Below are 26,126 nucleotides of genomic sequence, written 5' to 3' on the forward strand. Positions count from 1 at the left end.
CTGTTCCCCAAACCCCTCTGAAGCACGATTGTCTTGAGATCTCCTTGGGTCCCAGGAACTTGGTTCCACTGCTAAAGAGACCCTGGGTCACCCAGTCACACTTCACATTGCTAACAAGAAGGGAACAAGATGCACAGTTTATGGAGATCACGTGTCAAATGGAAGAAGGCAGACTTCCTTCCCCTCCTGAGTGGAGGCTGGCAGACATAGCTAAGGACAACAAGGTGCCCCTCTTTCTGGGAGATCCCAGCTGGATTTCCCCTCTCATGACCTACCCCAAAGGAAAGACAGGAAAGATAAGCTGATGCTAGTCAATGGAGGATTCTTGCTCAGCCTCAAAAGCGAAGGTCTCCCTTCCAGGGGTCAGGGTCAGCCACGCCCTCTTACCTGGACAGTTCTGCTCATCTGAATAGTCCCCACAGTCATTGCTGCCATCACACACCCAGGATGGAACGTAGCACATTGAAGTGTGCTCACACTTCTGAAAGGTGGTGCTTTTTATTCCCAGTCTGAAAAAGCTGCTGCAGTCAGTGGCAGCTTTCAAAAAAGAGAACATGTATCACACAATCATGCAACCATTGAGTGCCATTGCAATGCAGACCAGAGTTCAAGGAGCCATGCCCAGGGAATCGGACAGACTCCCACCTCCAGGCAGATTCCTCAAACATTCTTAGCTGAGAATCCCAGTGTGTCATTACTTCCCTCTTCCTCCAGATGTTGCAGTTAGGAGGGATCATGGATGAGATTATATACTGATGCAGTTGGGAGGGATTGTGCTGGCTGGGCTGGTGGGCAGGGATGTGTGGCTAGTGGACTTTGGTGCATCTCACTGAGTCAAAAACCTAAATCAGAGGGATGCAGGGTTTTTTTTCTTCAGTGCTCACTTTTAAGGCAGGAGTGCATGTGTGCACATGCAAACATGCACTTAAAAAAAAACCTCCCTCTCTCTCTTTCTTAAGGCAGGGAAACTTGTACAAAATGAAATACAGCCACAGATTGCACAAATATTCAACACAAACTGCAGCTGTATTTTACACAAATCCCACTGTTCTTAAAAGGAAAATATGCAAATTTCAGCCTACTTTAAAGGCAGAAGTTCACCTATTGGCTTGACCTGCACTGGAGCAAATCAGGGCCGATCCTGGGTAGATGGGCCAGATGCGGGGGAGGGGGTGCAGTGGGGCAATTCAGGCTAATCCACCAGACTGTGATCTCCCAACAGGGTGCCTTGCACACCCCTACCAGTGGCAGCTGAAATCCAAAACACCTCAGGTGGATTCATAACACCACCAGGTTGGCGAGGGCTGCTGGACAGGAACTCTGCCACCCGACAGGCGGCAATGCACTCGACCATGGTGTGGCAGCTTAATGTTTCAAATGTACAATCCAGCCTACCATGCAATTATTTAAGCTATTTAGTTGACTGCTTAAATAAATAGCTTAAATAAACAGCTAATTCCTGTAGTGAAATTTTATGGTTTTTTATTGTTATTTGCATTTTATACAATTTTACTGTATTTTATGAACTGTAAACCACCAAGAAAGCCACTTGGAGGTATAGAAATTATGATGCTGATGCTGATGATGCTAAGACAGTAACACAGTGGTACCTCAGCTCACGAATGCCTCAGTTCATGACCAAATCGGGTCCGAACAAAAATTTCATACAAATTTTGACTCAGGTCGTAAACTCCACAGTGGGTGGTGACTGCGATTGTGGCCATCTCCCGAGTGGGGAGATGGCCACGATCATGGTTGCACTCATGCAGGGAAGACAGGGGTGATCGTGGTTGTGCTCAGTGGGTGGGGAGATGGTCACAATTGTGCTGGGGGGGGCAGGGAGATGGCCGAGATCACGGTTGCACTCGTGTAGGAAAGACAGGCACGATCTTGGCCATCTCCTCCCCCCAGCACAATTGCGCCCATCTCTCCCCCCAGCACACCCGCGATCACACCCATCTCCCTCCCCGCAAGCGCACCCGAGCGTGCAGGGATGACGGGTGTGATTGGGGTTGTGCTCAGGGGGAGCAGGGGAGATGGCCACGATCTTTGTTGTTTTTGCCACTTCGCTTCAAATTTTTCTGATTTAAAAAAATGGTTACAGAATGGATTAACCTTATTTACATTGAACCTTATGGGGAAATGTGACTTGGTTCACAACCAATTTGGGTCACGAACAATGCCCTGGAACGGATTAAGTTCGTGAGCCAAGGTACCACTGTAGTGTGCCCTGGCAACCAGTTTGGGAACCCCTACCATAGATGGTGTTCCATTTAATCTCATGCTCCACTCCTGAGCCTAGAATGGGGGTCCCATTGTGCAACAGGTGGCTTTTTTTTGCCTTGTGTTTGCCTTCCATCCCAGTCTCCCCACCACACTCCTAATCCGCATTTTCTCACTCCAGACCTTCCTTTCCAATCTATTCAGACCGTCACAGCCGATTGTGCGGCGGCCAGAAGGAGGTGTGGCAGGTGCCAGGTGACAGCATTCCTCCAGCCCTTTCCCACCCGCGCCACAGCACACTCACTGCAATTCATCTCATCAGAGGCATCCTCGCAGTCAATCTGCTGGTTGCAGCGGCTCGAGTTGCTGATGCACGTCCCGTCCCGACAGCGGAACTCCGTGGGAGCACAGCTCGTCTCTAGAGCAAGCAGGCAGCACAGTCACTGTTACGTTCATTTCGTGTCATCCTCCTCTTTCTCCAAGGAGTTCAGAGCAATATAAATGGTCCTCACAATCCAACCATCCCTCCAGCCACCCACCCCTATGAAGGAGTTTAGGCTGAGGGCGACTGGCTGGTCCAGGGTGGATGAACGTAGACTTGGCTATCACCACCACCTCCACCACTGGCAGTTGGATGAGCATCAGCAGTGAGCAGGCCTCTCTAGCATCTCCCCATACTGGGGTGCTGAAACCTGAGGTTTGCAGACTAAATCTGGCCTGCCGGTGGTCCCAATACGGCCCTCCATGGCTCAGCAGAAAGTCATGCCCCCATCCTTTGGCTCCACCCAGTTTCTTCTGATCACCAGTCATTTGGTGGTTGTCCAGCTTTTCTGCTTTCACCTTGAAAGGCCTCTGCAAAGGCTGAGGAGCTGGCAGCCAAACATTAAATGAAATTACGCTGGTATGTTTTGCTTTTGGCCCTGCCCCATTTGCTTTTAGTATGAAGCCCCCAAGTGCTTCTCTGAAATGGAATTCTGCTCTCAGGCTGGAAGAAGCTCAGCATTCCCACTCTACGCACACCCTGTGGAGAAGCAGTTTAGCTCATCAGATTCAAGCACGGATTCCTAACATATCAATCAGAATTAAGGCGACCAGGATTGGTTAAGCGTTATGTCTCCTCCGGGTCTCATGTCTGCCAAATGAAGTGTGGACCCCACTTGCAGTCCAGCTGCATTATTACACCCACCTTGCAGAAGTGCAAGAGTAACACTGGAGCACCAAGGTAATGGGGACCTCAAAGACTCAAACTGTTCAAGTGCAATTCATTCAAAGTTATCTGTGTTTGTGTAAAGGGACGCTTACTGCAGCAGGCACTGCAATATTACCATGGTTAAGTGTGTGTGTGTGTGTGTGTGTGTGTGTGTGTACGCTCCCAAATAGCTCCCACAATTTAGGCACTTACTGTTGCAAGGCACTTCATCTGAATTGTCCCCACAGTTGTCTATGCCATTGCACCAGTCCGCAATTGGCACACAGCGCTTGTTGGTGCAATGCAGGTATCCTTTCTTACACTTGCGGCTGTCTGCAACACAGAGAGAGGGTGTGTTCGTGTGTGCAAGAGAAAGATAAAGGGGAGGCACCTGAAAAAAGGAGTGGCATGAAGCCTCAAAGTATTTCTGTAAGAGGATTTATGATGACAGCCTTCTCCAACCTAGTGGTTTCCAAATGTATTGGACTGCAACTCCCATGCACAGAGTGGAATGATGGAAGTTGCAGTCCAATATATCCAAAGGGTAGCAGCCATGGCAGAATAGTTCAGGGGATGGCAGCCATACAAAGGTTCCTTAAAACAGCATCCTAAGAAGGGACAAACCCCAGGCTTCAACAGAGCTTTGGAGCTGGGGATGAGACAAGGTTATTCACTCTCCTCTTCAGCTCCAAGCATTGGGAGCATTGGGAGCCTGGACAGCTGAGCTTGGCCAGTCCCTCATCACAATGAGGAGGGGGCAAATTAATAGACCAAGCCCTTCATATATACACAGTCAGCTTACAAGTAGGCACAGTGGAACACAGGGAATAGAAATGTATGTAGTGCCTAACTTCAGAAATTCTCTCCCCTCTGTAGGTTTCAAGAAAGGTAGCATTCCAGCCAGGTCACTGCCTCTTCTGACCACTGGATTCACTCCCTCCCAAAAGCGGTCAGAGGGCATAAATTGGTGGCTGGCTGCTGGGGATCAGCTGCTGCATTAATAGTGTAGCACCATGAAGCAAGGTTAGGAATCAGACTTACCAGTGGGCAGGCTAGCAGAGGGAAGAAACAAGCAAGCAGAGGAGGAAGGGAAGGAACCTTACTGCAGTAGGATGACTTCTCATCTGACTTGTCCTTGCAGTGAGCCACACTGTCACAGGTTTGGCTGAAGTCAATACAGTCACCATTTCCACATTCAAATTCATTGTGCATGTTACAGCTGGAGTTTGGAGCTACAGCACAGAGAACAGAAATACGCATAAACACATGAGCCTAGCAGTGCCCATTTCAGACAAAGCTGTTCCAGAGGTGGTCTGAAGTCCCCACTCAGTCCTGACATCTGGAAGGGGCAAGCGACAAGGTGGCTGCAGCAAAGTGAAAATGCCCCTTCAGAAGACTGCACTAGGGGAACTGGATTAGGCTCAGCTGTAATGGGTGCAAAGATAGGAAGACTGGCACAGAAACCAAACCTATAGCTTTCAAAATAATGACGTCTGTTTACTATGGTCACCTATGTAGGTTTTATACATGGTGAGAAACCAGTAGCATCAGGGGCTTTGAGAGACTGATGCATTCCTCTCTTCCAGAGGGTGCTACATTTTTATAGCTGGGGTGGTAGACATTTGATGCCAGTCTACAGACACAGGCATCTTCTCCTGACAATTTGTGCCTTTTTGTATCCCAGTCTAGCTGCTGCTTCTGTGTTTCTCTAAGCTGGTATCTGTTATTCATTGCCAGCTCAAGCATTCCTCCCGTGATCTCAAAGAAGGCTCAAGGCTCTGCCCAGTCTTCATTCTGGGATTGCTGGAATCACACAGACGAACATAGACTGCAAAGTATTCCATGTGCTTCTACACAAAGGACATTCCCTGTTATTCAGTCTACCTGAGACGTGCTACCCTAACTTGTAGATTGACAGATTAGTGGTGGCAGAGCTGAAGGAGAGGATTATTACATGAAATCGTACAAAGCTCTACAATATGTGTGCTTTTATGGCTGATGGAAAAGTGATTTATACATCTGTGTTGAAATGCGAATGTGCACAAATGTCAGTCTGGGAAACTGACATCTAAACGTGCCATAAGAAAATGCCATGTAGCTCCATGGATAAAACTATCTGGAAATAGAATAGATGGTTCCTCCCTAACATAGCCATATTCAAGCTCTTCCTCATCTCAATCTGGATTCCTCTTGTAGGAACAGACACTGCAAGCTCACACCTCCAGCCCTTTCACAGATCCCTGCACATCCTTTTGGGTTCTCACCTCTGCAGGTAAGGTCATCCTGAAGGATCCTTTCACCACGGCAAGAACAGTTCACTTCACCCATGGCTGTGAGGAAGCACAGATCCTGGCATCCTCCATTGTTTACTCTGCACAGAGAGAGCTCACCTGGGTGGAAAAGAATCAGAGCAGAAGAGAAGGAGACACACAAAAATGGGTGAGTGCAAGGGGCAGCATATGTGTAGAACAGTCTGGCCTGAGAGGCACGCAGGAACAGGTGCTCTGATCCTGTTCGTGTTACACTGGCAGAAGTCCAACTATATCCAGTGGAACTGACTGCCAAATAAATAAGCACAGACTGGCATCTTCCACCTGGCCTCTAGGGATTGTTTGAGCATTAGCATCTCCCCAATATTCAACCTTTGCAAATGCTGTATAGAATGCTCTGATCGCCACATAAGCACCATCTGTATCACGGCTGATCTCCTGTGGTTGCCATGCATAAAAGGGCCATAAAAGCTCTAGGCTGTACCAGCCTACATGGCTCTCCATCACATCCTTATTGCCACCCTGCAGCAGTGGTAGAGAGCCCTTTTTCATATTGCAAAAATGAACCCATGGCATGAAGAGCTGTGGGATGCCATTGTGAGGCTCAGCAATGTTTATGATTTATGATGGTTCAAACTAGATTCTTTACATTCAGAGGCCAGCTACCAGATATGGAGGGGTGAAATAAACAACAGTGGAAGATGGCCCCATTATGCTTTGCTTGTGCGACTTCCTGACAGGGTCTGTGTCTGCTGCTGTTGAAGATAATTACTGGGTTATTATCTCTTACATAGATTTCATGGCTGTGTGTGTCTTTGTTGCAATTATTACCTCTGTCAAAACCTGCTTTAGAAGGAAGCCTGAGTTTTGACAGGTGTCAAAACTTGATGTACCATAAATGGGGTGGCTCGCACCTAACAACCTCAAGTTTTGGGAAAGGGTGGAAAGTTGGAGGACACTGCATATTGTCAGGTCCAAACAAACAATCTCCACCCTAGGTTTTCTCCCTGATAAGGGAGGTAATCTTTCATCTGCAAAGATGCCCTCAGTGCTTCACTTATCCCTTGGGTTGTTGAGAGGATAAAATGGAAGAGAAGAGGACGACTACGTAAGCCACCTTGGGCTTCATTCAACAGGAAAGGGGTGGGATATATAAATAATTAAATATTCCACTGGCCCCCTTTTCCCACTCCAACCCTTTTCTTTATATAGCATACCTTTTCAGATTGTAAGCCACTTCAGGACCCCTTTTGGCTGTGTAGCTGGTTAAAATAAAACCTTACATAAAGCAAATCAACAAAGAAACATTGCTACATTGCACGTATACCCCACTTTTTTTTCCTTCTTGCAAGGAACTCAAGATGGCTTATATAAACCTCCTCACAACAACAGCCCTGTGAAGCAGGTTAGGCTAAGATTGTGTTCAGGCCCAAAGTTACCCAGCAAGCTTCATGGCTGAGTGGGAACTAGAATTCCCAGTTCAACATATTAACCACTATGCCACACTGGCTCTCATCAATAGATAAGGGAAGAAGGATTTCTAGTTTGGCGTCGGGACGAGGCGGCTGTGAAGAACAGAGCTCCCATTATCACGCCGGTATTTGTTCGGCAGTGAGCCGTGGGAGGCTCATCTAAGCCCTGTCGGGGCGAAGATAAGATTGTCTGAGCCTTCTTCTGGTTGGTGTGGAGCAGCAACTCCACATCTACTGGGAGAAATTCGGACATTTCTCAACCGGACAATACAGGGGAGATTTCAGCTCCCTGCAAGTCCTCGGCAGCCGGAAAATAGCTTAAAAGATTAGCTAAGAATTCATTGGACTTATTGGGTGAGCATTTTTATTTCTTATCTCTTTCATAATACTACCCGTGGAAAAGCTGCCTTTGTTGCTAATTGGCATAAAGAAGAAAGAAAAGCCCCTTTGATGGAGGGAGGAATTCCTCCCCACCCCATGGAGTTCTAAGCGGCGAATGATATGGGGGAGAGGAATTGAAGTTTGCGTGAAAGTTGAAGCTGAAGAGAAAGACCTTGTTTTTCTGAACTCCCCAAGGGCGAAGAATCAAAATAATTACTATTGTGGAATTAAGTGATAGAAGGATATAATTTGTCTGTGGAGTGGCCATTTTGGCCATCTTTCTTTTTTTTTCTGGGACTTGCCAAAAGCAACTGGACGCTTGCCAAAACTACTGAACAGTGACTTAGAAGAAAAAACTGCTGTGATGACGTTTTTTAAAATAGCCCTTTGCTGCCATCCTGTGGCTATCGTAATTACTGCAAGTTCTTTTCCTTTTTTCTTTTTCTTTCTTTTCTCTTCTCTATCTCTTTGCTGTTCCATTGAAATTTTTTTGGTGAATAACTTTCATCATAAGAAAAATTCAGCCTTCCTCTTCTTCGGCACCCTCATCAGCTGCCCAGAGCCCAACCCATCAGCCTAAAACAGAAGATGTTACAAACGACGACTCTGGCGATACAGACGTCTTTAACAGCTTTGCAAGCATCCCAAGAGACGATGGCAATATGACTGGAAAGTATTTCAAATGAGCAAAAAGAACGGCTTGACAAATTGGATAATTCTATTAAAGATGTGTCAACTCAATTATCTGACGTTTGACTTAAAGCTGAACAGAACACACAAAAAATACAACAAACACATGAAAAGCTGAAGTCGGTAGATAAAGAAACACAACTAATTAAGCAAACAAATAAGTATCTATGGGATTCAATGGCTGTATTAGAGATGGAGAAGGCATCTTACTACCTAAGATTTCAGAATATACCTGAAGGAAAGAATGAAGATCTGTGAGAGCTAATGACTGGCATATTGGCAGAGCTTTTAGAAATTGAAAATGAAGAAATGGCCGTGGGAATTGATTTGATTTATGGAGTCAACTCGACTTATGTCAGAAAAAACAAACTTCCAAGGGAAGTTCATGTCAAATTTGCTCTAAGGTCCATAAGAGACCATGTTTTGAAGGCTGCATGTGAGAAACCTTTAAAGATGGATGATTGCCATGAGGTGACAGTTCTGAAGCAAATATCATGGAGGATCAGAGAAGGACAAAAGAAATACTTATTCCTTACTACAGAATTGATTAAGAAAGAGATTGCCTTTAAGTGGCTAACACCAGAAGGAATATTCTTCACTTGGAACTCTACAAGATATAAATTGGATTTAATTTTTAAAGCACAAGAGTTCTATGAAAAATTTAGAGGTATGCTTGAAGAGGAAGAACCTGGTGCTTCAAAAGAAGGAGAAAAAGGTGCTGAATCAATGGAAGTAACAGGGTATCATTCTGAGGAAGGAGAAATAGTGAACGCTGATCCACAACAAGAAGTACCCAACAACAAGATTTTAGACCCAAAGGAGAGGAAAAATGGTAGAAGCGTAAATGCGAAGAATAAGTAGATAAGTATATATTTTTTTAAATATGGCTTTTAAAAGGGAAGGGAAAATCGAATTGATCTCCTTAAAGGTTAATGGACTGAATGGACCTTCTAAGAGAAGAAGGATCTTCGCTCAACTTCAAAAACGAAAATTAGATATACTTTGTTTACAAGAAACACATATTAAGAAACAACATGTTAAATGTTTGGAATGTTCAAAGCCTGGAAAATTGTTTGTATCTTCTGCTTTTCAAAAGGAAAGAGGTTTAGCACTATATATTAAGGAAAAACTGGACCCTAAATATATTCTTGCTGATGAGGACGGTAGGATCCTGATGGTCGAAATTACAATGAAATTCAAAAAGGTGCTTTTAGTGGCAATATACGCACCAAATGACCATCAGGAAATTTTTTACCAAAAATTGCATACTTTACTTTTACAAGTGGACTACCAGACTGTGTGTGTAATGGGAGATTTCAATGCAATTGTGGACAAGAAAATGGATCATAAGAGAGAGATTAAGGGGAAAAAGGGTAGGAGGATACTCCCAAAGTCTTGTTCTAACATGGTTGAAGAACTCAGATTGATAGATGCTTGGAGGCATAAAAATCCAACCTCTGCCAAATATTCTTCTTACTCAAACAGACATAGGTCATGGTCCAGAACTGATATGGTTTGGATAACTCCAGACTTAGTACCAGACTTGACAGAAGCTGAAATAGAGGCAAATGTCTGGGCAGATCACAACCCTGTATCTATATCATTGAAAGGAACTGTAAGGACACCCAGATGGAGCCTAGACAAAGCACTATTAAAAGATAAAAAATTTACAGAAGAGATAAAGAAAGAAATGCAAGTATTCGTTCAAATAAACAAAGCGGAAGAAACTTCTTTACAAAATGTCTGGGATACAGCTAAAGCCTATATCAGGGGATTGATAATAACATACTCAGCAAAAATAAAGAAAAAGAAAAAGCAAGAACGAGCAACAATAGTAGAGGAACTGATGAAACGGGAACAAGAACTGCAGGAAGATCCATCCAAAAAAATTCTTAAGGTCCAAATGAATATTTTAAAGCATAAATTGAATCTCTTGGACACAAATGAACTTACTAAGCAAATGAAACTGGTCAAACAGAATTTCTTTGAAAATGCTAATAAACCGGGGAGATGGTTAGCCTATAAAGTAAAGAAAGAGAGAGAGAAGAGACTGCTTTCGAAACTGAAGGATGGAGAAGGACAACTACAAGTACAAAGTATACAAATTAAGAAAATAGCAGAAGATTTTTTCACAAAGTTATACCAGAAGGATGAGATTTCAACTGAGAAAGTAAAAGAATACATCCGAAATGGAAGTCTACCTAAACTACCGGAGAAATATCAAAAATTATTGAACCAAGAAGTAACAACTATGGAAGTCATAGAGGCAATTATGCGGCAAAAGAATGATAAAACTCCTGGCCCAGATGGGCTGCCAGATGAATTTTATAAATCCTTTGAAGGAGTTTTTGCTACATTTCTTAAAGAAATATGCAATGAAGCACTGTTAAATGCTAAAATACCAAATACTTGGACAGAGGCAAATATTACACTACCAAAAGAAGATATGCATTTAATACAGATTCAAAACTACAGACCTATATCATTATTAAATGTGGATTACAAAATTTTTGCCTCTATAATGGCAGAAAGGTTAAAGAAGTTTTTAATAGATTTTATTCACCCAGACCAAAATGGCTTTTTGCCCAAAAGACAAATGAAGAATAATCTGAGAACTATCTTGGATATCCTAGAGTATTATGAGATACACATGGAAAAACCAATGACTTTACTGTTTATGGATGCCCAGAAAGCCTTTGATAATGTTAATTGGCAATTTATGAAGCAACAGATGGCTCAAATGGAGTCTGGTGAAAAGTTTATGAAAGCGATATCAAGCATTTATCAAAGACAGTTGGCCAGGATTTTAATTAATGGAGAACTTACAAGGACTATAGAGATACAAAAGGGTACAAGACAAGGATGCCCGTTGTCACCCCTGTTGTTTATTCTGATTTTAGAGGTGTTGAATAGAAATATCAGGGATGACGCGGACATTAAGGGTCCTAGAATTAGGGATGAAAGTTATAAATTGCAAGCATTTGCAGATGATTTAGTTTTCATAACGGAGGAACACTTTGTAACAATGCCTAAACTCCTACAACGGATTGAAGAATATGGTGAGGTTACGGGGATGAAAATAAATAAAGAAAAAACGAAATGGTTAGTTAAAAATCTCACACAAGACCAGAAAAAAAGGCTGCAGGAACAAGTAGACTTGCAGATTGTTAAAAAGGTTAAGTATTTGGGAATCTGTCTTACAGCCAAGCGTACTACTTTGAAAGAAGACAATTACAATGAACTATTGAAGGATATTAAGGGCGATCTGGAAAAATGGGCCAATTTGCAATTATCTTTGATGGGAAGAACAGCACTTGTTAAAATGAATATACTACCAAAGCTTTTGTTTCTGTTTCAAATGATTCCCGTAAAAATTGATAAATTTTTTTTGATGATTTAAACTTTCAAATTTCAAGATTTATTTGGAGAAAGAAGAAACCAAGGATTAAATTAAAAATACTTCAGGAAGCTAAAAAGAATGGTGGTTTTGGTCTTCCTGATTGGGTGTTGTATTTTCAAGCGTCTGTTTTAACTTGGCTAAAAGAATGGATAACTTTAAGAAATAAGAGAATTTTGTATCTTGAAGGTCATCATTTGCATGCTTATATGTGGTATGAGAAGGCTAAGACACATGGGTCTTTTTTAAGTCACTTTATTAGAAGATCATTAATGTCGGTGTGGGAAAAGTTAAAGCTAAAATTGTATAATAAACTACCAAAATGGCTTTCACCTATGGAAGCTTTTGTTTATCCAAATGCATTGAACTTTGAAGGGATCATAAGATATGATGATATTTTGGATAAGGATGGAGGCCTGAAATTAGATCAAGAAACACAAAAACAGGGATTTAATATCTCTTGGTGGCATAAGGTGCACATGCAATCGAGATATGCTAAAGACTGTAAAGCATGGGGGTTTTATAAGGACTTAACAGCGTTTGATCAAGTGATGCTTAAATCAGATGAGAAAATGATTAAAAGATTATATGATTTCTTACTTGACAGGAAAATGGAAGATGAACAGGTTAAGGAAACTATGATAACATGGGCACAAAATTTTGGATATAATATTGAATTAGAAAAGTGGCAAAAGCTGTGGGAGAGAAATATTAAGGTAACATTAGCAATTTTGTATAAAGAAAACTTATATAAAATGTTTTATAGATGGTATCTATCACCAAACCGATTAGCTAAGATGTTTCCAAATATGTCAAACAGATGCTGGAAATGTAAACATAAATTGGGTACTTTTTACCATATGTGGTGGACTTGTGACAATGTGAAAAAGTATTGGATTAAAATACATAAATGGCTTGAGGAAATGTTACAAAAACCCTTAGCTTTTAAACCTGAAGTTTTTTTATTAGGCATTATACCGGAAGATATTAGTAAACAAGAAATGTATTTGATGTTACATGTAATCACCACGGCGAGGATTGCATTTGCTCAACACTGGAAAAGTGAGGAATTACCCACCGATGAACTGATTCTAAAAAGATTCTGGACTGCGCAGAAATGGATAGACTGACTTTATCACTGAAGGAGAAAGAAGATACTGACTTCTATCAAACTTGGGATTTCTTTTATTATTGGCTAGAGAAACGGGACTTAGCTTAGATTTAAAGATGTTTTTAAGTTATTATAAATGGATTTGAATATGACTATAGAATGTTAAAAAATATGAGTAGGGGGCTGACGCAGTACGTCCCATGTATTTGATGATTGATGCCTTTAGTGTTAGTTTAAAAATCTTAATAAAATTAAAAACAAAATAGATAAGGGAAGAATAGTTCTCCTAAGGACCAGCAAGAAGGGAAGAACCACTTTTCCTAAGGAATCACTGAATGGATGTGGCCATTAATGAACCTGCAAGGGTACAGGAAACCTAAGCCATGCCCCTCCTAAATGGCAGAACAATCACTACTAGAGTCCCTCTCCCTGTGTGCCCCCAAAGGACAAGAGGTTCTCCTTACAGCTGTTGGTGTCGTTGGCCACAGCAATGATGCCCATGGGTTGCTGGGGGATGTCAATGCGCAGATGCTTCATGCCAGAGCCCACATATTTGTTGGCCCGCTGCACAGCGCGACGCACCCAGTCTGTCCAGAAGATGTAGTCACCATAAACAGCCAGGCCAAACGGGTGCACTGGCTCTGCCTTCAGGATCACCTGTTGGATATTGTCAGAGCATTATTGTGGGGAGAAGGGAGTCCATCACTCTACTGACTGAGCTCTCCCTGAGCACTCACAACAAGGTGCCTTCAAGTGCACCTTTCAGTTTCAGCCAAACAAGGGCATTCATGTGGTCTCCTATCCACAGCAGCAGATTGGTTCAAAACGTTCTGTACACTCTGGCCCTTTGTCCAAGCAACTGAGTTTCTTTCATTTCTTCCTAACTGTTCAGAAAGGTAGCAACCCATCCCAGACCACCGGTGTGGGGGAACTGCGGCCTAGAAAATGTTGTGGACCTCAGCTCCTGCCAGTCAAGGCCAGCAAGGGCAAAGGTCACAGATAAAGAGAGGTAGTGGCCAACAACATCGGGAGGGCCACAGCCTCTCCCCACTTTGTTGGTAGCTTTCTCCATGCTCATCCAGGAACAGAACTGTCCTACCAAGACAGAAACTCACAAATATTGGTGCAGCCACAGAGTGAAATGGTCCCTATTTGTTTTTCAATTTGTACCAATTGCAGGACCAGCCACACTGACTTACTATCTCTCTCTGTGTTGCAGTCTTTCATAAATATAAATTATATATATATTTCTGCCCAATGAAATCCAATGTCACACAAATGGACTTGCTCTTGGGCAATGGGACTTTCGCCACTTTTCGTCCACCACAGCAGCTCCTTGAGACTTTTGTTGTCTGCTGAAGTCAATGAAAACTCTGTTTTATGGACTGCAAACCAAGGACTGTTTACTGGAGAGCTGCCAGTGATTTGAGAGAGGCATCACTTCCCATAGTTTGTATACATGTTTCTTTTGCCCCACTGCACAGTACGTGGGCAATACTCTCTCCTTCAAGTAGCCTTCACACCTAAAAATTAATTGCCAGTCTCCAGCCAAAGAGACTGAAGAAAGCAGGTGGGGGAGGCAGAGAACCTTCCGTAAAACTTTTCTGTTCTCCAATCAGCTCAACAGAACAAGTTCCTGCCACCTTCCACATCTTTGAGCAATGACCTGCTCCACACCATGGTCCAAAGGCCATTCATGTTTGAGGTTTTCAAGCATCTCCTCTGGCCAGACTACCCTGGGAAGGAGCCCTGCTGATTCATCTGTAGGACTTACATATCGCTTGGAGCCATCATATTCACATCGCTCGATCTTATCCAGCGTGGCATCGGAGAAGTAGATCTTCTCTGCTTTGTGATCAATGGCCAGTCCATTGGGGGTGCGGATGTCTTTGTCGATGATGGTGATCATGTTGACACCTGACAGTGTAGCCCGCATGATGCTGGGGTGCTGCTCATTCCAGTTGGTCCAAAACATCAGGCTGAAGAAAACAGGAAAAGGGATGATCAGGGAAGCAAAGTGTATATGACTTGAGCAAGCTTTAAATTACTGTCTGCCCTGACCTCACAAACTTGCTTTTCACAGTTATTTGGCTGGAAAATTATGCAAAGTGAGTGGGCAAGACTATTCCAGAAGATTTCTAAGTCTCATGGTCTGCAAGGCTCCAGGTCTGCCTGGACACGCCATTCAGAGTATATCCACCAGGGTTACGTTGCACACTTTAAGAGAGACACTGCCCCAGCAGGAGGTGGGGTGGGGCTACCTTTGAAAAGTGGCCCAAATCTACTGCTGCTTCATGGTGTGGCCACTATGCTCTTGAAGTGTGCTTGCCACAAGGCCTTCACTGACTTCCAGCCCAAAGAGCCATTTGCTATTCTAAAGAGGGCTTGCTTTTTAAGCTGTCCAGGGCACACTGGAACCTACTTCTGGCACTCATCCAACACGAAGGCTCGTGGATGGTCATCCCCAGACATGGTGATGACGGTATCTCTGTCAAAAGCTCCCTCACGGGTCTGATTGACAGTATGCCGAGTAATGGTGGATGTGGTGTAGCTTGTCCAGTACAAGGTGTCCCAGCCGCGGTGGTAGGCCAGCCCCTCAACTGAGCCAACATCTGTTGAGAATAAAGCATGGTGTGACATTAGCAAAATATTTGTTCCATTACACAACCTGTTTCCCTGCAGGCTTTAGTGACTGCACATCAAGACCTCCTAGCTTGTCAAGGAATCAGCCCCAAGTCCTGCTGTTCTGCCAGCAATAGTTTAAGCACAGCTATTGTGTCTCTTTGGCTCCAACCTCCTCCTACCTCATCTTGCCAAAAACTGGAAAAAGAATCACCAGTGTTTAGCAAATTTTTCTGGGGTTGAGGCTGGTGGGAGGAGCAGAAATGGGCTGGTGATGGCATGGGTGGCAGTGAAACAGTACCCTCCAATGCCAGCTTTTCCCTGGTGTGATTGTTCTACCCCTGAAAACATGCAGAATTGGTTTTTCAGAGCTTAGAGCAGGAAAGAAAAATACAGATAATGAACTGGCCCCATTGATCTGAAAGTGTTATCAGTGCAACATAGGCAAAAATCAGCATTCATGTGCCTATTTTCACCACCCACCATCTTCCAGTGTGGCTTTATCTTGCAGCCTAGAAGCAAGTGTCTGACTGCAAATATCACGGCTGTGTTTTTATTTCTGACAATGTGCCTAATAAACTAGTAGCCATAAACAAAACTTTACTAATTGTCTTTATTGATTTGGACACTAGCCACGGTCACTTTCAACAGGAGTAAATTATTACCTTTGTCTGAAAAATTGATTATTTTAAATGTCTGCAATTAAAAAAAACATCTTGAGTTCTTTCAGAAATGCTTTTTAATTGATCACCTGAAGCTGGATCAAATCAAGAATATTTTTCTTCTTCTAGCATATGCCTTTGGTACTTGAAAATTGCCCAAAGGGAATGGAACTTGATAGTCTTTAGTTCCTTGCTCTGACATAAGCTTTCTGTGTAATTCTGGCCAAGGTCAATTTGGGGAGAACCATGCTGCTTCAGCACACTGTCTCTGCACCCTGGCCAAGCTCAGTGAGTTACTCTGCCCTGGCCTCTATCCCTCTTCACCTTATATGCATGGCATTCAGCAAGAGGAGCTGATTCATGTCCTTTCAGACCATAGCCCTGGCCCCAGTTAGCGTGCTGGTAACCCCCCCCCCCCACAAAAAAAACCCCAACAAAAAATGGATAACACAAAGCTTTTGTCTAGACCGGCAATTTACTGAAGCAGGAACTTCCACTGGCCAGAACCCAATGTGTCAGCCATTGCAAACGATGCCTAGGTATGTGGGCAAATGGCTTTTATCCAAGTTATCTCCTCATGCCACGTGTATTGAAGCACTTTCAGCACAGGGGTCAGATTCAGTCCTGGAGAAGCTACCATCCCAGCACTGGGCAGGATCAAATGCAAAGGGGCAGGACCAAAAGACCATCATATTGTGGCTTGAAGCTCCCGCAGCCCTTAGCCTTTGAGAATGGGAACAAAACAACATAAATGCTGGGAAACTGCCCAACAATCATCATTTGTGGAGGAAGAGGGCATGCTCGTGCAGGAAAATCCAATGGGGCAGATGTGGACTCCAAGGGGAATGGGGTTTGTCTGGTGGACCTGAGGTTCAACACCCCTGCCCTATCCCAAACTAAGGAGTGACACCACAAGATCTTTCAGTCAATTTACACCAAGACTGTCCTTAATAGCAGGCAATTCCCAAAGAGCAGGAAGCTCCCTGCTGTCCCCAGCATCATCTGGATCAGGAGAACCTACCAGCTTCCTTAATACCTAGCAGAAAGCACAGGAGCTCAGCCTTCAACTGGACTGACTGGCCGAAAGTGCAGAAGCAGCAAACGTATGCACAAGCCACTTGGCATCAATCCATCTGAGCCTGCCTGCATTTGTGCATCTCCACCCCCTCAAAGTTAATAAACAGAAGGGAACTAATTTGCTCATCTCCAAATGAAATGGTGCACCCTGCTGGCATGCCCCAAGCCAGTGTTTGAAGAGTGAATGAGGCATGCAGGGTGCGGGTCTGATTGCCTTCCCTGCCAAGAGAGAGAGAGAGAGTTGGGGGTGGGGGAGAAGAGGACTGCTCACCCACACATATTAGCAATGCAAACAGGAACACAAGCAGCAATGCCCTGGAGCTTTAGTAGAGTTTTAAGTCTCATTAAACCCACTGCTGTGTAATATTCATTTATATACACAACTTAAGATGCGAGACAAGAAGGGGAGAAGAGTTGAGAGACTCATTACTGCCGCTAACATGCAGCACTATGAGATGTTTCCCACCATCCCTGCCCGCTGCAGGTGCCTGGAGGAGACGTGATGGATGCGGCTTCAAGCACCACCCAATTTCCAGTCTCACAAAGATGCTCTGCCTCTCTGTCTCTTGAACAACCTCGAAAGGAGGGCATACAGAGCGGGCTGCCCATGTTCTCCAAAAAGGTGAGCCTGGCTGATATGAGCTCACTATGGCTAGTGACTGAAAGGCACTGAGAACACCATCAATAGATGGGAGAGAATACCTCGGGGATGTCTGAGTGTTCACCTTTAAATAGGCACTAATCTTGAAGTGGGAAGTGCCCAAGAATGGATGGATGAAGTTACCTAACATCTTGGCCAAATCAGGCAAGGGCCCATACAAGCTGCTGATGTAATACCTTTTTCAACTGGACTGGCTCAATCCCATTTTAACTATCGCAGCAAGCTGCAATCAGGGGTGGCCATCCTGCAGCACTGCGGCTAGTTCATCCACTCTGCAGGCTGGAAAGGTAACCATACCAAGGCACAACTGAGCCATGCATCCTAGTGAGGACACAAGTTGGGCATGGCCTCACATTTAGCATTCTTCCAGCTATTCTGGTTTGCTTATTCATTATATTTTTAATCTGTCCAAGAACTTTGTTCTTTGGGTGGATTATAAACAGTTGAAAATCTAATTCTTATTATTATTACACTGCATTTATATCCTGCCTTCTGGGGAACCCAAGGCAGCTTCTAGTTTGTCCTCATCACAACAACCCTGTGAGATAGGTTGAGGCTGAGCTGCGAGTCTGTTACTGGCCCAAAGTAACCTAGTGAGCTTCATGGCTAAGCAGTGTTAGGAAAGGAAGGGATAGTTACTCTTGGTGTGTTTCCCAGGGCCAGGGTGCCACCAACTCTTTGGATAAGGACTGTGTGGGCTGAAAAACAATATCTGTGGACATAGAGATAGCAGAGGAGGGAGAGCTCATCTCAAGGTTGCCACTACTGGCCCCAGGTGTTCAGGCAACCTTGGGAACAGCCAGGGTTCAGAAGTGCAGGGAGGGGACATGGGAGAGGAGTGGGAGGAGCCCAGTTGGGGGTCCTGACCACATGATGTGGCATTGGGAGAAAAGAACTACCCAATTAGAGGAGTTGCATAGATCTAGGAGGCTAGTCCTTCTCCAGAGGGGGTCACCCAGGGTTACTGAAAAGGAGGGTTTTCAGATGCAGTTTCTTGTTTGGATTCAGCAAATCACTCTGTTTATGCACAGGGACTCCTTTTCAGGTGGCTACAGTTTGCTGGCTGTATATAGGAAATAAAGAGCTCTTATGTAAAAAGACTGTCTGTGGTTTAAAAGGAATAAGCTGGAAATCCAATTCCTGACAAGCAAGGACTAGAACCCAAACCTCCCAGGTCCTCAGTTCAACACTCTAGCACCAAAACTCATTATCTGAAAGAATAAAATACAATTCAATATGAAAACCCAAGGTAATTTCTAGCCATGTTCTTAAAAACAGCAGCCTGTTATACTGACAGACAGGAGAGAAATATGCACCTTGCTCCTAATACTAACAGAACAGCTTTTCACAAGGCAGGATGTAGCTAGAACATAATGCTGTTCTCACTGTCTGAGCTCCAAATTCTTTTGCATGGACACAGTTGGGGCATAAAATAAGGTGTCCTACATAGTCAGTGACTTTCTCAATTAACGCTGTGATTAAAGCCACAATTTGCAGGCCAGAGTCTAGCATGCTAAACATGAGTCTGCTTCCTCCCACCGATACAACCTGTCTCTGGAGAAAATTGTCTATCCTCAAGCAATTAAGCCTAGAACAGCCACAAACATGTTATTGCAAAGTGTGAACACGTTCATTAAAAGGCTTATGATTCCTAATGGATAGCTGCCTGTGTGATCTGACTCTGTTAACAGCTGTAGGAGGGACCCAGGAAAGCTAATCAAGAGGCTAGAGCCAGGAATGACTGCTTACAGAGATATTTAGAATTTTATGATAATTTCATCTTCTAAATTAAAAGGTAACCATGGAAAAGAGGCTGCATTTTGCTGAGGTACATCTTTGCCTTGAAAATGGCACATATGGGGACTTGTGTGCCTCAAAGGCTTCTTCCCAAGAAATTTACTGGCTATCTGCCCAGACTTGTTCTGAAAGTCACTTTGTATAAAACAAAGAGTCCTGGGGCTCTTTAAAGACCAACCCCTTTATTGTGGCTTAAGCTTTTGACACCGTGTCCCAAAAAAGCGTACATAACAATAACTCTATTACCCTTTAAGGTGTCACAGGATTCTTTGCTACTTGCCATTACTCCTACACTGAAAGAATTTGCATAGAGAAGCTTTCCATGATACGTAACCACATAAAGCATCATCCAAATAAAAGAGGATAAATCCAGATTTGTCTCCCCTGCTGTTTAGACAATGACTTGATCTCTACGTTCCTCTGTTCACATAAGGAAAAGATAATTTCCTATTAGCTCCCCCTTACCTGCATCCAGCCTCCACATTCCTCAGGAACTACCCAGCCCTTGGGGTGGATTTTTAGATTTTTTAGATGGGGCTGCAAAAGGGGTGGTGTAGAAACCTTTTCTGTGAACCTGAATTAGTTCTGTTTATACAGGGCCGGCTAAGATCCAAACCATTATCTTAACATTGGAAAATAGAAACACAGAAACAGAGCGAGTCAGAAGGGGCCTCCCGGGCCATCTATTCTAACTCCCGGCTCCAGCCAGCTCCACTCACGACATGCCCACCATGTGCACATCCAGCCTATCTTTGAACACCCAATGGGGCCTCAATGACCTCTCGTGGAAGCCCATTCCACACCCTCGGGATCCTGACTGTCAGGAAGTGCTTCCTGGCATCCAAATGGAACCTTGGCTCCCTGAGCTTTGCTCCGTTGGAGCGCATTCTGCCTTCCTCTGCAGGGGAGAACAGGTCTCTACCCATCTCCGTGTGACATCCCCTCAAATACCTGTATGTCGCCAACATATCCCCCCTGAGTCTCCTCTTCTCCAGGCTGAAGAGACCCAGTTCCCTCAGTCTTGCCTCATCCCCCATCCCCTGCAAACTGTACACTGCACTGACTCTAACCTGGCTATATCCTTTCTGTAATGAGGGGCCCAGAACTGAGCACAATACTCCAGTTGCGGGTGCACCAGAGTCGCACAGAGCGGTAGCAACATCTCTCTCGATCTAGAAGCCACACCTCCATGCAACCAAGTGTGGCGTTTGCCTTCTTGGGCATTGCATCACACCGCTGTCTCACGTTTAGCCTGCAGTCAACCAGCACCCTGAGGTCCCCTTCACAAGTGCTGCTCTCCAGCCACCTGTCCCCCAACCTGTACTTATGACAGCTATTCCTATGCCCCAAGTGCAACACCTTGCACTTATCCACAGTGAACACCATCCTGTTGTCTCCTGCCCACTTCCACAGTCTGTCCAGATCTGGAGTACCTGCTCCTCAGTTGTGGCCACTGATCCAGTTTTAGTATTGTCTGCGAATTTGATCAGCAGACTGTTCACCCCTTCTTCCATGTCATTTATGAAAAGATTAAATAGGATCGGCTCCAGGACAGAGTTCTGGGGGACCCCGCTTTTCACTGGCCACCATCCCGATGATTCCCCACTAATGGTTACCCTCTGCTTTCGGTCAGTCAACCATGCCCTAATCCACCGGACGGTACTTTGGTGTATCCCAAAACTCCTCAGTTTCTCCATCAGGATATCATGGGGCACTTTGTCAAAGGCCTTGCTGAAATCCAGGTATACCACATCCACTGCATCCCCTCCACCTAGCCATCTCAAAACCTTGTCATAGAATTCCACAAGGTTTATCTGGCAGGACCTGTTTTTGCGGAAGCCGTGTTGTGCAGCTGTCAGCCTCCCTTCCCTATCTAGCATCACTAGATCTCTCTCTATTATGAGCTTTTCCATTGTTTTTCCTACAATGGTTGTAAGGCTAACCAGTCTATAATTCCCCATGTCCTTTCTACTACGCTTTTTGAAAATTGGGACCACTGACGCCACCCTCCAGTCCTCTGGAACTTCACCTGTTCTCCACGAGGTCTCAAAAATGGAGGCCAGCAGGTGTGAGAGAACCCCTGCCAACTCTCTAAGTACTCTCGGTTGTAACCCATTGGGGCCTGGCGCCTTTGTAATGTCCAGCGCCCTGAGGAGTTCCTCAACTTCTAGGGGGGGTGACTCTAATCTCTGCTCCTAAATCCCTGGCCTCATCTAATCTCCTATGCAGATCTTCCCCGTCCTGCTTTGGGGAGAACACAGAGGCAAAATAGTCGTTTAGCATCTGTGCCTGTTCCCTCATATCAGTCACTGGATCTCCTTCCTCCTTATTTAGTGGTCCCACCACTTGTTTCCCCTTCCTCTTCCTATTTACATGCTGAAAGAAGCCCTTTTTGTTGCTCTTGATATTCTTGACAAGTGTCAGCTCGTAATCAGCGGTAGCCTTGTGAAGAATCCTTCTGCAACAGGCCTCCTCCTCCCAGTATACCCTTTTGTCTATTTCCCCCAGTACCCATTTCCTATGGAGGTTCCTCTTTCATCTAATCCCTCTAACCACCTCCTTTTGCATCCGTGGCGGCACTCCCCGTGCCCCTCTTGGGGCCACAGCCTCCCTCACCTTACTAACTAGAGGTATCGTCAAGGTTTGCGCCTCCAAAACCTCCCTTTTGAGTGCCATCCACCCCTCCTCAACTCGCTTACCTTCCAGTAACCTATCCCAGGAGACGTTCCCCAGTCGGGCCTTCATTTGGCCAAAGTTGGCCCTTTTGAAGTCCCAGCTTCTAGTGCTCGACCTGCTGCATGTCCCCAGTCACCTGATCTCAAAGCAAAGGATGGAGTGATCACTCGCATCCAGAGCTCCCCTAATCTGTACTGCATCTATCAGCTCCTCTCTATTGGTCTTTCCCTTCCTGTCCTTTCTAGAAAGATGATATCCCTCTATGTTCACATTCCAGTCTTGCCTTTCATCCCACCAAGTTTCTGTGATTCCCACCAGGTCATACCCTCCTATTCCCAGGACAGCTTCAAGCTCTTCCTGCTTATTACCCATGCTCTTAGCACTGGTGTACATGCACCTCAACTCCTTCCCACCGCTTCCTTTCCTTCGAGTTCCCAGCCTCCTCCTTCCTCCCATCCTCCCTGATACCTGGCCCCTCTCTGAAGGAGTCCTGTCAGTCCCTGCAAAGAAATTCCAATTGCTTTTATTATTAGGTCAGCATCTGTTCTGAGGAACTAAACTCTGCAAGAGATAAGGAGCTGCTGCCACCCTGTGACATCCATTGGAATGGGACGCTGTGCATTTCCAGGCTCCAGCCAATGATGAGAGCTACAGATGGGGAGATGCAGAGCAAAATGAAGTCATGTCATATAGGCCTTACCAGAAAGAGGGATGGGAGAAAGCAGCTCAGCATCTCTTGGAATGCCAAGATCTGCCCAGAAAGAATCTAACATGTCCGTGCTATCCTGGTGTTTTGACCACTCTTCCGAGGGGGATTGCTCTTGATGATCAATTGCTGAATAATTTCTGTTCCACCCCCACTGGAGAAATCTTCCTCAGAGGAAGAGCTAGAGCTCCAAGAAACCAGGAGCACACCAAATCAGTCACTGTCATCAGACCAGGAGGAGCCTGGGCCCTTGGTGGAGTTGGCTGTCAGGGGGAGGGCTCTCTGCCACTGAGGCAGGGCTGAACAAACCCTGACCCGCAAGATCAAGTGGCAGGCCAGGAGGGCTCCCATGAGAAGGAGAGCCTTGCAAAAAATGACACCTCACAAGATCATGACTCCAGAGAGTTCTAATGTGCTTGAGTTGAGCCCTGGATGGGGCCCAGCAGGCTCTGGCAATAAGAGCCTTTCATGTCTCCTTAACCAGTGCTGGAAACAAAGCTCTTCTTTTGGTGCCAGTGTCTCCTACCATCTTCCTAGATCTTGCCTGTGATCTTGCATCTGGCCTTGTTTGACTTTACTTCTGGACTGCCTAAGGCTTTGACCTGTGCCTGCTATCTCAGCCTTAGCCTGATTCCCACAGGACCTTGTGCTCAACATTTGCCTGCTTGTTATCTTGCTTTTCAGATAGCCCGTTTCCTGAACTGTCTTCTTTGACCAGAGGAGGGCAATTTCCTTACGTGTGGGAAAACAGAACCAAGAAAAGGCCACATGTCCTGTGCTCTCAAAATTATTTGCATAGTCTGTACCCTTTAACAAATACACACTTTTAAAAAGTATTTTTCATATTGGCAAAGGGATCAGAAAACTGGACTGAAAGCGGGTGCTTACAGCACCTTCCCAAGGTAGTACTCAAGCTTTCAAGAAGATAGAAAACAGAAGAAACTCCAATCAAAGTTCTGGGGAAAGAAGGGAGAATCTATGGAAATGATGGCTTTGTCTAGCTAATCCAAAATCATTGTCTTTTGTTGGTAAAAGATACTGACTGAAGGAAACAGAACACTATTTCACATTTGGAACAAACTGCAAACCTATACACTTCCACATTAACCCAAGGATTATATTGTACAAACATGCATACCCACATATATGTGGTGCACTGATCACTAAGGCACTGTTACTAAAGCAATGATACAGAAAATCTGGAATGTGCTGACAGATTTTGGCCCCTGAAATTCATGTTTCCTTCCAAGCTGAATCAATGGAGCTATTCAGCTCTTTCTGCTGCTATTCCAGGATCTCTGGACTCAGGAATTCTCTCACCCTATGGCTGATCTGTCTCACTGGCCTTCTAGCTCAGCCAACCTCAATCTGGAAGAAACTGCAGTCAAAACAGCACCAGTGGACTGAAAGTGGACATAAACTGTATCTGTATTAAAAGAGGCAATAGCAAAGCCCTGCTCCTAAATTCAAGGGAGCATCTACCTCAGGGGTTCAGAATTTCAGGTCTCGGGGTAAACGCACCCCCAGGGAGTCCCAGTGGCTCTGCCTCTTTCCTGTGGCCATCCTTTTCCCCAGTCGCCAATTGTTCAGTGGTTTCCCAGCATTTTTGCAGTTTTCCCCCATTCAAAAAGGTTGAAATGTCTTTCCTAAGGCTTAGTTCCCAGCAGTAATAATTTTCAGCACAAACAGGCTGGCATTTTTGGCCCTGCCCCTTTTGACTTTGGTCCCAGCCACCACCTCAAGAGCTTCTCCAAAATGAAAATGCAGCCCTCAGGCTTAAAGAGGCTATGCACCCGATCCATCCACATCAGGATACCTTCCACCACTGCAGAAAAATCCAGTAAATTTCTGCTCATGGCCAACTCCACTAAAGGACCTGACACCAAATTCCAGAACCCTGCAATGCTTCTCCAGATGTGCTGAAGGACAGATTCTAATAAGCCCAAGCCACCTGAATCCTAAAGCAATGGAAATCAAGATGGTTTGTCCTGTTCTTTGAGTTGCTCTGTTTGCAGCCACACATGTGAGGCCAAAAGGCATGAAGAACCTTCTAGAGCCACCAAAGTCAGGTCGTTCTATTGTACACATTCCCCAGAGGAAACAGGGAAGGAAGGGTGGGAAGCAGTGCTCCAAGTACGCACTCTCAACTATGGTCCGCCGTCCACTTCCATCGTCATTGATCTGCTGGATGTTGCCAAAGTGAATGTCACTGTAGAAGATGCGGTTGCTGCCCTTGCTGCCGTGTCGGTAGTCAAAAGCCAAGGCAATGACGTTTTTCATGTGCTCCCCATCCTCAAAGGGCTTGATCGGTGCATTAAGGTTGTTCTCATCTGATAAGTGGATGCTTTTGAGAATGGTGCGTTCCGAATAGAGCAGGTACCCATCATAGTCTCGGCAGCTCACACTATCCTCAGACAGCATGCCGTGGGCGCACGCACAGGTCCGCTGGCCTTCTCCTCGGTACAGGCACAGTTGCTGACACCCACCATTGTTCTGAGCACACACGTTGGTACCTGGACAGGGAGGTGAGGGTGGGAGCAGCAGTTAGCATAGCTCGGCCTGCCCCTGGCAGCACGGCTTACCTAACCCCAAAGGAGAGAGATGTCTCTGTTGCAGGTGGCAAATTCCACTCTCCTCTCCCAACATCTGCCCCGGTAGTGCGTGACATACAGGGCAGCTCTTTTACCTACCCTTTTGCCTGGCTCTGTTGAACACCTTGATGTCCTTCAGCTGCACTCCTATTCCTGTACGCAGGAATACAATTTCTGAAGCATTGTCCTTGTTGCCCCTCTTAATGGATCCATTTGCGTGAGTCCTAGAAAGAAGCATGATGTGAGCATGGCCAGATGCAAAGAGGAAGTGAGAGCCCACAGCCTGAGATGCCAATCTGTCACACATGAACACTCTTGAATTGTGCGTGTCTCTGAACACACACACACACACATGACCTTGCATATAAATATTATCTAGGCACACATTTCTCCCCAGCCACATGTACAAACATATATCCAAACGCTCAGCAGTGCTTGAGTATTAGGCATGTCAGCACTCATGGATGCAGCCCTTTCAAAAGACTGGACAAATATTCAAATACATAAATAGGGCTCCATGGAGAATACAAGATGTCCAGCTATAATGAGCACAGCTCTTTCTCAGTCGAGGAAGAAGCAGTACAGCAGCTGCAAAAGTCTT

General features: G+C 45.0%; 1 protein-coding gene across 7 annotated transcripts in view; it reads right to left on the reverse strand.

The window, feature by feature from the left end:
- The window catches only part of LRP1 (LDL receptor related protein 1), a 405,127-nt gene that overhangs the window by 56,685 nt on the left and 322,316 nt on the right, over positions 1-26,126 (reverse strand). For all 7 annotated transcript variants that reach the window (XM_044443327.1, XM_044443325.1, XM_044443324.1 and 4 more), the window contains 10 exons: positions 25,625-25,749; positions 25,076-25,447; positions 15,156-15,345; positions 14,508-14,712; positions 13,198-13,390; positions 5,677-5,802; positions 4,516-4,644; positions 3,626-3,745; positions 2,528-2,641; positions 388-537 (listed from right to left, as the gene is read on the reverse strand). In XM_044443327.1, coding sequence (XP_044299262.1) covers positions 388-537; positions 2,528-2,641; positions 3,626-3,745; positions 4,516-4,644; positions 5,677-5,802; positions 13,198-13,390; positions 14,508-14,712; positions 15,156-15,345; positions 25,076-25,447; positions 25,625-25,749 — 1,724 coding nt within the window. The remainder of the gene's footprint in view (positions 1-387; positions 538-2,527; positions 2,642-3,625; positions 3,746-4,515; positions 4,645-5,676; positions 5,803-13,197; positions 13,391-14,507; positions 14,713-15,155; positions 15,346-25,075; positions 25,448-25,624; positions 25,750-26,126) is intronic.

Source organism: Varanus komodoensis, unplaced genomic scaffold (genome assembly GCF_004798865.1).
Source record: "Varanus komodoensis strain SLA01 unplaced genomic scaffold, ASM479886v1 scaffold41, whole genome shotgun sequence".
Classification (NCBI taxonomy): domain Eukaryota; kingdom Metazoa; phylum Chordata; class Lepidosauria; order Squamata; family Varanidae; genus Varanus; species Varanus komodoensis.